The sequence below is a fragment of the Sceloporus undulatus genome, chromosome 2, assembly GCF_019175285.1.
Source record: "Sceloporus undulatus isolate JIND9_A2432 ecotype Alabama chromosome 2, SceUnd_v1.1, whole genome shotgun sequence".
Classification (NCBI taxonomy): Eukaryota; Metazoa; Chordata; class Lepidosauria; order Squamata; family Phrynosomatidae; genus Sceloporus; species Sceloporus undulatus.
The window spans coordinates 224765090-224776760 of NC_056523.1; the positions used below are offsets into that span (position 1 = coordinate 224765090).

The window sequence follows — 11671 nt, forward strand, 5'->3', positions numbered from 1 at the left end:
TATTCTATAGTCAAGTTTATTTTCCAGACAGACCACACAGAGATTTGGCAGTAAAGGCATTTTAAAAAAAAGCTAAATATAAGAATCTGTACATGATTAAACATAAATACAAAACTATTGATGGAATATATAGACTATTTCCTTCTTTGTCTAAGACAGAAGTGGCAAGGAGTAAGCCAAACTGCCAAGGAGGCAAAGCTAGGTTACCGTAATTTCACCTGCAAGTGTTTGACATTTCCTTGCCACAGGGCAGTAATTACTGGAGCATCTGAGAGCAACTAATTTTCCAACAAGTGATGTCGCTGATTCTCTTTGTTTAAGGAATCCCAGCTACAGCCACCAGCTTTCAGGATTCTTCCAGAGCTGAACACTCCCTCCTTGCGTTCTCCTTGGCCATCTACTACTGATAAACTTATTTTACCCTGAAGAAAAAAGAAAAGCATAATGTCAGGGAGATAACTAATAGATTTGACTGTATCATCTGGTGAACGTCAGCCAGGGACACTCAGACAGAAAGTGTGTGAGGTAAAAGGATACCCACCCAGGGAAAGAGACTACCTACTCAACCGCTCCTCCCCTCTTTATTTTGTGGGGTACAACAGTGGTGATGAAATTAACATCATTTGGGGAAAAAAGGAGATCAGCCCATGTTTCAAGCGACTTCAATGCAAATTGGTTTCCCCCTTTTCCTAGTGTTTCCCCCCTGAAATAGAAGCAATTGGCTTCTAGAATGGAAGAAAACTGATACTGCAGACAGGTCTCATGGAAAACATATCCATCATGAAAGGCAGAGAAGGAAACAGCTCTTATTCCTAGTCTGTCTTTGAGAGCAGACATTTACTTTGTGCCACATGATGCAATTGGCTGCATTCACTTCAGTGGCAGAAAGTGATGGAGAAGAGGTCCATAGAGACCAGGCAAAGCCATTATGAAAATCTTCCATCCAATAGCTCCTTCCTCTGTGAAGTCAAAGGCTTTCATGGTTGGCATTCATAGTTTTTCCATGGGTTTTTCGGGCTATGTGGCCATGCTCTATAGAAGAGGTTATACCTGACATTTCGTCAGCATCTGTGGCTGGCATCTTCAGAGAATTCTCTGAAGATGCCAGCCACAGATGCTGGTGAAACGTCAGGAATAAACTCTTCTAGGACATGGCCACATAGCCTGAAAAACTCACAAAAAGTTCCTTCCTCTGCTTACTCTTCCCTCCCCTAATAATGCCAACCATCCTTCCCTTGGCAATACTGCTCAGGAGCTGCTAATGCTATGGAAGAAGGGAGGCCAGGAGAGATCAAAATCCAGCCTCTCCCTCTGAGGCTGTCTGGCTCTGGTGATTTCCAGAGATTAATACATTCAATAGAAACTGCCCCAAGTTCCTTGGAGGAAGGTCAGATCATGTAAGTCTATTCAATAAGCAAATCTATTGATGAGAAGGTGAGTAAAACTATTCAATAAGAAAATAATTGGTATACATAGGTACATCATGTCTCAGTAGCCCTTCTAGGAATACTAAGTCCTGTGCACCTGTATTTTCCCACAAAACTGGTATATAATTGAGGAAGACTGCTGCTCAATCCAAGCAGGGAGTGAATTTTTGGTGTCCAATTTGACTTGTGTTATTATTGGATTGAATACTGAAATGACAGAAATGCTTCACATATACCCTACATGAATGGCTGCAAAGTATACAGTCTGTCCTCGCCTTACGCGGGGGATCCGTTCCGGATCCCTCCGCGTAAGGCGAATTCTGCCTATGCTCGAGCCCCATTGGAAACAATGGGGCTTGTGCGCGGCAGCGTGGGCGCGCGTGGGGCGCAACGGGCGCGCGCACCCATTCAATTGAATGGGACGCGCCGCCCCTTCCGCCCCGCGGCTCGAGCGCGTATGCTCAAGGCTGCGTATGGCGCGCCCGCGTATGGCACAGGCGCGCTGTATATTGAAAACAGTTGAGAAGATAGGATACAGTATAACCACAGTTAGGACAGAACCAAAGTTTGACAATGGAAGGATTAGAACAAACCAAATAAAATGAAAAGGACACCAAGAAGATGGCAACTGGTTCTGTCACAAAGCTGTTTTTGAAAAGTGACTGAGGCTTTTCAAGCAACTTTACTGTTAATATGCTAAGAAGCTCCTATATTTTGCTGTCACTGGAAGAGTAATTAAATTAATAAATAAGAAATTCTTTATTTATATTTCCTGCCTCTCCCTGCGGATCGAGGTGGGATCACAGCATAAGACAAAAACATACATATTACAATATTTCCAATAAAATCACAGTATTATCACAATTACTAAAAAGACTAGCTCATCATCTATTTCCTTCTCATTACAGTCGGAGTGGGGTTCTTTCTGGGTTAGTTATAGTAGGTCGGGTGGGTAGGCCTGCTGGAAGAGATCCGTTTTGAAAGCTTCCAAGGTGGTGATAAGGGGGATCTCTTCCGGTAAATTGTTCCACAATTTGGAAGCCGCGGCATTAAATGCCTTGTGGGAAGTTGATATTAATCTTGTTTTTGGATAATCAAGTAGATATTTCCTTGATGTTCTGAGAGTGGGGACGGATTGTCTAGAGAGAGGCGTTCCCTCAAGTAATTCAGGCCCAAGCCATGTAGGGCTTTAAAGTAATAACCAACACTTTGTATTGCACCTGGAAGCTAATTGGTAGCCAGTGTAAAGATCTTTGCACTGGTGTCATATGGTCCTATCTAGATATTCCTGTAACCAACCTGGCTGCTGCATTCTGGATCAATTGAAGCTCCCGAACTTGGTACAAAGGGAGCCCCATGTAGAGTGCATTACAGAAATCTAAACGAGAGATTACCAGTGCAAGTACCACTGCTTCAAGGTCCTTTTGGTCCAGGTAGGGATGCAGTTGGCGTATCAACCAATGTTGGTACCATGCACTCCTGGCCACCGCCTCCACTTGAGATGTCAGCTGTAGAGACGGGTCCAGGAGCACTCCCAAACTGCGAACTTCATCCTTTAGGGGAAGTGCACCCCCGTCCAGGACTGGTTGGCAAATCTCCATTCCTGGACTAGGGGTTCCTATCGCAAGTACCTCCGTTTTCTCTGGATTCAACCTGAGTTTGTTTTCCCTCATCCAGTCCATTACTGACTCAAGTTAGGTATTCAAAGGGGGAAACACCATCCTTGGTCGCTGCAACAGTCAGAGACATAGAGAAAAAGATTTGGATGTTATCAGCATACTGATAACACTGTGCCCCATGTTTCCAGATGATCTCTCCCAGTGTCTTTGTGTAAATGTTAAGCACCATGGGGGACAGAATGGCATCTTGAGGGACACCAGATGTCAACTCTCTTTTACAAGAGCAGCTGTTCCCCAGCATCACCATCTGGAATCTACCTGAGAGATGGGAATGGAGCCATTGGAGCGCAATGCCCTTGATAATAATAATAATAATTTGTTTTATTGATACCTAACTCTCTCAGGCGTTCCAGAAGGATATCATGGTCAATGGTATCGAATGCCACTGAGATGTCCAAGAGCACCAACAGGGTCACACTTCCCCTGCTGATGCCCAGACGGACATCATTGATCAAGGTGACCATGGCCCTCCCCTCCCTCCTTCCAACTGTCATCTTCTACCCTTAGAGAGAGTGAAAGGATAGGCCCAACGCCATCGGGCCTGAAGAGGAAGAACCCTCCCTTCCCTCCTTCCAACTGTCATCTTCTGGCCTGGGAGGGAGTGAAAGGACAGGCCCAACGCCAATGGGCCCGGCCTCAATTAAGAATAAGAGCCCTCCCTCCAGTCCATCTGTCTTGGTCCAGGCCTCAGAGGGAGAGAAGAATGATGGACCTGACTCCCCACCACCACCATTCCCTTCTCCTTTTGTGTCATGTCTTTTTAGATTGTAAGTCTGAGGGCATGGAACCATCTATTATCCCCTCTGTTGTAAGCCGCCCGGATTCTCAGTGATTGGGCGGCATATAATTAAATATTATTATTATTATTATTATTATTATTATTATGGCAGTCTCAACTCTGTAACCCGCCCTGAAGGCAGTTTGAAAGCCTCCTTTCCCCATAAGACACATCACCTGATGAGAAGCAAGGGGATTTGGGGAATTGTCATCCTGCAGGATACTAAGAGGAGACCGCCCAGCACCTGTCGATGCTATCAGCATTTTGCTATTGGTCCTGCGCCTCATTGACTTGCTCCCTTGAAAAAGAAAAAGAGCATAGATTAGTGGCCCAGTAGCACACAGAATTTCTCAAAATTGAAGCCCAAGAGCTTTGCTGCTGCTCCCCATCCTTTTTCCCTAGCTATGCATTCCTCCCCCCCCCCCCATCCCACTTGCCATAAATCTGACAATTGCAGCCAGATAAGCTAGGCACATTTTGCCCCACCCAGCAGCAGGCCATTTGCATTGTGTTCCTATTTTAGTCCCTTGGGAGGGATTGCTAGCTTCACCTAGGAGGTTTTAAAGATTCCCCTCTGTTTGATGCAATTGGGTGCCAGAACTAGTTTCAATATCTCCTTTCATAGAAGAAACCTATTTGTACTTCTTGATAACACAAATACTCCCCACTACCCCCCCCCCACATGTCCATGTGGCCAGACACACTTGCCCATCCAAATTTCTCTTTTTACTCAGGGGACTCCTTTTGCTTAGAGAGAAATAAGAGAGCAACTGAGCAGAGATCATGACCTGGGGCAACCAAAGAATAGTAGAATTCACCTGTAGAATAAAGGGCAAGAGGAGCTGGTTTTGATACAGCTGCAACACTGGTGAGAGGCTGCTCATTTCTCTCCTCTTCTACACACAGGAGATCCCCCTGTGGTGCTTCCACATATGTTCTCTCTCCTGAGGCCACTTCTGCCACACAAGATATGTCAAGCCGCTGGCCCTGATGATGAGATTCCTCTAAAGACAGTTTCTCCTCCATGTGTTCTGCTATAAAGACTTCACTGAGCTGCTTTACCGGGCACTGTAGGGTATCTGGAAGAGAGGGAAATACCATAAAAGTGTTCATGTGAGCTCTCATACCAAGAGAAACACCTTAATTAAAGAACATCATTTTTAGCCCCAAGCTGTACCTCTTGGGAGTGCCTCAAATGGCCACTCAGAAAATCCCAGGAATCTCATCAAGACATGTACAGGCCGACAGGGCTGTAAAGATTTTGGAAATCTGTCACCCTCTTGCTTCTCGAAGGAGGAACTCTGAAAGCAGCAGGTGAGGAAAGAAGCTGCCTAGTTCCTGCCCTTTCAGTTCATGCCAGAGAAGGTAGATATGCCCAGCAGCTAATTCAGGAGGATACAGGTAGAAGTTCTATAAGAACGCATTTGCCCCAGACCACTAATTATCTCCAGGTTAAACTAGACAATATATTTAGCATGTGTTTAGCAGAGATGCTCCCCTAAGTTGCGAAAGATGCCTCTCTTCAACTGTGTCTCTTCCATTTAGTGTGCTTTGTTACAGATACAATTGAAATGTAAATTTGGGCTTAAATTACAAGCCTGCTTGGTGAAGCACCACCTGAGAAGAATAGAATCATAGAATCATAGAGTTGGAAGAGACCGTAAGGGCCATCCAGTCCAACCCCCTGCCATGCAGGAAATCTAAATCAAAGCATCCCCAACAGATGGCCATCCAGCCTCTGCTTAAAGACTTCCAAGGAAGGAGACTCTATCACCTTCCGAGGGAGTGTGTTCCACTGTCGAACAGCCCTTACCGTCAGGAAGTTCCTCCTAATGTTGAGGTGGAATCTCTTTTCCTGTAGCTTGCATCCATTGTACCGGGTCCTGTATAGCAGCCTCTTGAAAACTGGATTTGGAGTGGGGATGCTACCAAACAACACTGCTATGTACAGTATCTGAAGCAAGTGAAGAAGCCCCAGTGCAATTGCCTTTAATGGAAACTGTCCAGAGGATCCTTTTGGGCTGGAAAGTCAGCACAAAAATCTAACAAAGTTGATGGCGCAGGGGCACAGGCAATGTTGGGAAAAAGCCAAAATGGTATTTTTGGTTTAAACTAGGTTTTTTGCATTTATGTTTTAATGGGGGGGGAAAATGAATCCTGCTTATTATATTAATACTGTGAAACATTACTGTATTCTATATATTAGAAAGTTTGATCAACCACGTTTTAATGCTAATATTAGCAATCCAAAATTATTAGGCTGGGATATGATTTACATCTTTCAATAAACCCCAATTGTTTATTGTTTACTATTCCTATTAAATCTGAATATATGCAGATTATACATAATATGAGCCAGAGTGGTGTAGTGGTTTGAGCCTTGGACTATGTCTCTGTGACCAAGATTTGAATCCCAGCTTGGCCATGGAAACCCACTGGGTGCCCCTGAGCAAGTTACACTCTCTCAGCCTCAAATGGTAGCAATGGCAAACCACCTCTGAACAAAATTTACCAAGAAAACATAGGGTCGCCAGAAGTTGGAAATGACTTGAAGGCACATACAACCACAAATATATAATAAAACATACAAAGTACACTCCGAGTTGTTTTGGTTGAACTTATGTTAACTTATGTTTCTGAATGTGCGTAATTTCTTGCACTGTAAGATAAAGTGATTAAAAAGAAGCAACTGACACTTGATAATAGCTTAACAATGGACAACTGCCAATAAACTGTTAAAATGTTTAAATTCATTAATTGTTGTTCCAGTAAGAGGGTTGGAAAATAGTAACAATGGCCAGCCTTAAATAATCAATTTAAAAATGATGTGGGTTTTTAAAGTCATTTGCTTTAAACCAGCAACTCTGGGCACATGGCATATAAAAATATGACTCACTGGGAGAGGCACTTATGCTGGGAAAAGCTGAAGGCAGTAAACACCCAATTATAAATAATCTGACTTAATTAAGGAACCCACAGCCCTGGGCTCTTAAGAAATCTTTCATTTATAAAGTCACCATAGGACAAAGTTGACTAGATACCATGGAACAGATATAAGGCTTGTTTCAGAAGCTTGCACAGATGATTTTATGCCTTTTAGGTTGGCCTAATAAAGGTATTACCACAATATTAACTTTGAAATCAGTTATGAAGAATTTCTTAATAAAAGTGTTCAAAATATAGTCAGGCCAACCTCAAAACGATTAAAACCATTGCGAAAATTTAGATTTTATAAACCTCATCAAACAGCAAAAAGGATTGCAGATTTAGAACTACAGTAATTAGCAACCATTTACAATAAGACATGTGGAAGTCTGACAAAGTGCTATACAGTGCGCCCACACCATACATGGGTGCACTATACGTGGCTTCCAGCTTACACAAAAGCCGCACAACAATTAAAGAAATGGCATGCGCACCCACGGTGCACATGCTGGCCCGAGCCCCAAGCACGTGCCCCATTGTTTGCAATGGGGTGCGAGCATATGTGGATTTCCTCTTATGCGGGGGGGATCCAGAACGGATCCCCCATGTAAGGGAAGGGCCCACTGTTGTTCCTTTGCACGAAGAAGCTTACTAAGGTGAACTCAAACTAGGCTGGGAACATCACATCCTCACTTACCAGCCATCACAGCTTTCATAGGGGTGCGTGAGATACCAGGCGTTGGGGAGCGAGGATCCCAGCTCAAATTCTGTTTACTGGTGACTGTGTCATCTTCATTTAGGTGAGTCAGGGAACTCTGCTGAGGTGAACTTTCTACCTGAGAAGGGTTGAACAAGAGCATGATTCAGACTGTGTGTCCAATGCTAGAGAGGTAGGGAGGAAGTAGGGGCAAGTGCCAATAAACAGTGCTATAGGACAGGTGAGTCCTTGGTTTTGAAGGGCAGGCACAGATGTCATCTTGTACCTCTATGGGAGTTCTCAAGATCCCAGCTGTAGGTGATCGTGGATCATTGACATATGCCAGGTGCTTATTAATCAAAGGTCTGGAGGTGGGTGTTGCCGGGCAGCTCTCAGAGGCCCCCATGTCGGCCAGAGGTAAAGGCAGCAGTTCCTCAGAGCACAGATTTCACAGGCAAGAAACTCTGCAAAAAGAAGAATCACTCTACATGTAGTTTTACAGTTTAAGAAGAAAGTAACTAAGAGCCCAAACAGACAGGCCAAAATAAAGCTGCTTCAGATCACTTTGGAGGTATGCTGTTTAAATGATGCATGCGTCCTGAGAGGCTGGAAGCCTCATCAAATCCATGCACCAATCCTAAGGACTGGAGCGCAGCTTTGACACAACTTCTGGCCTCTTAAGATGTGTGTGTCATTCAAACAGCATACCTCCAAAGTGACCCAAAGCAGCTTATTTTGGCCTGTCTGTTTGGGCCCTAAGATTCAATTATAAAACCATTCCTTGACAAAGGTTATCCTCAGCATGGCATCCCAGTAAATACAATCACTGCACTGGTTTTTTGTGAGGTAACCTCTTGCCACAGAACACAGGTAGAGAAAGAATCAGCAAGAGAAATCATAGTGTAACCCTGATGCTGTTTCTCCCAGTTGTTTTCCAGAAAGGAAAGGGGTGTCCTTGGGGCTTCATGCCCCAGGACACCCCAGAGAGCCGCTTGGCCCCTTTCGCCCCGGCTTCATTCCCGCAGCCGTTTGGTGGCTGCAGGAATGAGGCGCTCCCTAGGAAGGAGCTCCGTTTCAGAGCTCCTTCCGGCGCCGCTGAAAGAGCACCACAAGAGCCCTGCAGCGGTGCCAGCGCATCACGCTGCGCCGTTTGGCTGCAGTGCAGTCGTGACATCATAATGGCGGTGCCTGTGTATACAGGGCGCTGCCATTATGGCGCGGCAGGTACATGCTATAGGGTTGCGGGGCGTCTGTAAAGGATGCCCTGAGGCAACCCTAGCACATCACGACGGCGCCGCAGAGGCCCGTCTGTAAAGCCCCTATAATACCTTAGTGACATTTTTGTTATCTGGACACAATGGAAAGCAATCACTTAAGAGGTTTCACCAAGATTTCAACAACTTCTGCCCTACCATCAGCCTGAGCCTGGAACAATGCTCACAACAAAATCATGCTCTTGACAACACTGTGCAACTGAACAAGGGACTTCTAAGCACCATGCTCTATTGCAGTGATTCCCAAGCTTTGGTCCTCCAGAGTTTTGGACTTCAGTTCCCAGAAGCCTTAACCATCGGAGCCAATGGCCTAGGATTCTGGGAGCCGAAGTCCAAAATACCTAGAAGGCCAAAGTTTGGGAATCACTGCGCTATTGAAAGACCATAAACCAGATGTTTCCAGTTTCCTTTCAGAAGGCACTACAAAATCCATTGTTAACAACTAAGGCCTCCTATACAACCAGGAACTATCTACTACAGGGCACATAAACTACAACCAGTTCTGGAGCCCTCTCACAAGGTCTTTGTTAAGCGCTTACACACAACAGGACACTTAACATGGATGGTAGGTAATACAGGGACAAGACCCTGCCACAAGCCCACATACCAACTCTGGCCCCACATCTACTTTGGGAGCAACATTACAGGGGTCAATACTTACTCTTCCTCCAACGTGACCTATACCATCCTATGCCAGTAATGCTCCTCTACACTCTCCATTGGGCAAACATGACAGTCCGCACACAAGAGGATAGAAGGACACAAATGTGACATTAGAACTTGCTGTTGTGTGACTTTGAGTCACTCCCAACTTATGGGTAAGGAGAACCTGTCATGGGGTTTTCTTGGCATGGTGTGTGGGCCTGAGCGTTGGGCTATGACTCTGGAGACCAGGGTCTGAATCCCTGCTCAGCCACGGAAACATACTGGTCATTGATAAAGATGTTGAATAGCACTGGGCCCACCTGGAAGGCTCCAGCCCAGCCGCCTCCGATCCACCCGCGAAGGCTCCCCTCCAACGACTGACTGGCCTCCACTCCCTCCACACTCGGTTCGAATATCCCGCCTACCGTCCCCGCTCGCTGCTCTCATTGGGCCCAGCCGCTGCCCCTCATTCACGCCCCGCCCCGAATCACCTCAGCCCGCCCTCCTCTTCTTCCCAATAGACAGGAAAGCGAGACCCCGCCCCACAGTCTGTCTTTCCATTGGGTCCAAAAACTATCAATCAACTAGACTGACAGCACCAGCCTTGCTTTCTCATTGGTTAGTTTGGGCAAATACAAAACACACCGTCACCCAATCGCACGTTTCTAAGGACGTCACGTTAGAAGAAGGCCAAAAAAAATCGGACGTTTCCATTGGCCGAAAGAGTTGATTGGGTCAGCCGGCTGTCAGTTTAAAAGAACAGCTCGCGAGGAAAGACAGGACGGGGAGGGAAGGGGCGGGACAAACAAAGATCCTCGCGTCCCTAGTGTTTGCGGATTGGCCCAACCTCGTCTTTCCGAGATGCTGATTGGTTAGCGGAGGGAGCCGTTTCCTGATCTCTGATTGGCTTAGAGGGTGGCGGTGGGCGGAGTCGTAAAAAGCAGTTGTCATGGCGGAGCTGAGCGAAGCGCTCCTCTCGGTGCTGCCGTCCATCCGAGTGCCCAAGGCCGGGGACCGCGTCCACAAGGACGAGTGCGCCTTCTCCTTCGACACGCCGGTAAGCGGCACGCGGGGACAAGCAGGACACGAGACGCAAGGGGGGGTTAGGTTGTCGCCGCCACAGATTCCGGCCGCTGGGGAAAGAGTACAGGAGGCCGCGCAAGGGCTTCTGGGGCTTGTATTCTTCCTGAGGAGTCTCTCCCTTTGAACACTCCCGCTGGGGGGGGGCTGGTGAAGGACTACAAGTCCCAAAGGCCTCAGCGGCCTTCAAACGACATGTTCCTTTAGGCGGCGGCTTGTCGATTGCTGCGCTTCTGTGTCAGCCGCGAACCCTCGCCTTCTCAGGTTAAGAGCAGCCGGAAGTAGGCACGGGGCATGCTGGGCGTTGTAGTTTTCGTGCCTTGATGCCGCTGCGCCTTAGAGTGCTGAAGAAGCCTCGGAGGAACGGGACAAGCGTGCCTCGAGGTGCATGCTGGGAAGTGGAGTCTTGTCTCTGGCACTGTGAGTCCGGCGCTAGCTCTCAGGGACTGCAACTCCCAGAGTCCTTCGGGGCGGAGGGCTGTGCCCGCTCTCAAGGGTCCGGGCCCCACTTGTGCTGCGGCACTGGGGTTCCGCTCCGGCCTCTGGGCCTCGGTTGTGGTGTTATGCATACGACTTCTGGCGACCCAAAGCAGACCCTGTCGTGGGTCTTTGGTGGCAAAATGTGGTCCAGGAGGGGTTTGCCATGATTGCTTTCCTCTGTGGCTGAGAGAGTGTCACCTGCCCAAGGAGTCCTGTGACTGAGATTTGAACCCTGCTCTCAAGAGTCCTAGGTCCGTTTCACACTGCAGAAATAATCCGGTGTGAGACTTCTTTAACTGCCTTGGCTCAGTGCTAGGGAATTCTGGGAACTGTAGTTTTGTGAGAAGACATTGAACCTTCTAAAGGATGTTGAGAAACTGGAACATGTCCAAAGTCAACAGTGTGATTCAGCAGCTAACAAGGCCAATGCAATTTTAGGCTGCATCTATAGAAGTATAGTGTCTAGATCAAGAGAAGTACTCTTGATCACTCTATTCTGCTCTGGTCAGGCCCCACCTAGAATACTGTGTCCAGATCTGGGCACCACAATTCAAAAAGGACATTGAGAAACTGGAGCGTTGTCCAAAGGAGGGCGACTAAAATGGTGAAAGGTCTGGAAACCTTGCCTTATGAGGAACAACTCAGGGAGCTGGGGATGTTTAGCCTGGAGAAGAGAAGGTTTAGAG

General features: G+C 46.9%; 2 protein-coding genes across 4 annotated transcripts in view; one reads left to right on the forward strand and one right to left on the reverse strand.

Moving 5' to 3' along the window:
* On the reverse strand, positions 1-9846 carry CDCA3 (cell division cycle associated 3). 2 transcript variants are annotated; one of them, XM_042455121.1, is made up of 6 exons: positions 9746-9846; positions 7793-7970; positions 7507-7645; positions 4703-4963; positions 4061-4182; positions 1-422 (listed from the first exon to the last, which is right to left on the reverse strand). In XM_042455121.1, exons 2-6 carry the CDS (start codon positions 7910-7912, stop codon positions 279-281), a joined length of 786 nt encoding a protein of 261 aa, XP_042311055.1. In that variant the 5' UTR covers positions 7913-7970; positions 9746-9846; the 3' UTR covers positions 1-278. The 2 variants fall into 2 exon arrangements, with proteins under 2 accessions (XP_042311055.1, XP_042311054.1); XM_042455120.1 differs by lacking the exon at positions 9746-9846 and adding an exon at positions 9442-9630.
* A 480-nt stretch (positions 9847-10326) lies between these two features.
* USP5 (ubiquitin specific peptidase 5) overlaps positions 10327-11671 on the forward strand; it is a 26056-nt gene continuing 24711 nt past the window's right edge. For both annotated transcript variants that reach the window (XM_042452767.1, XM_042452768.1), the window contains exon 1: positions 10327-10482. In XM_042452767.1, coding sequence (XP_042308701.1) covers positions 10375-10482 — 108 coding nt within the window. In that variant the 5' untranslated portion in view covers positions 10327-10374. The remainder of the gene's footprint in view (positions 10483-11671) is intronic.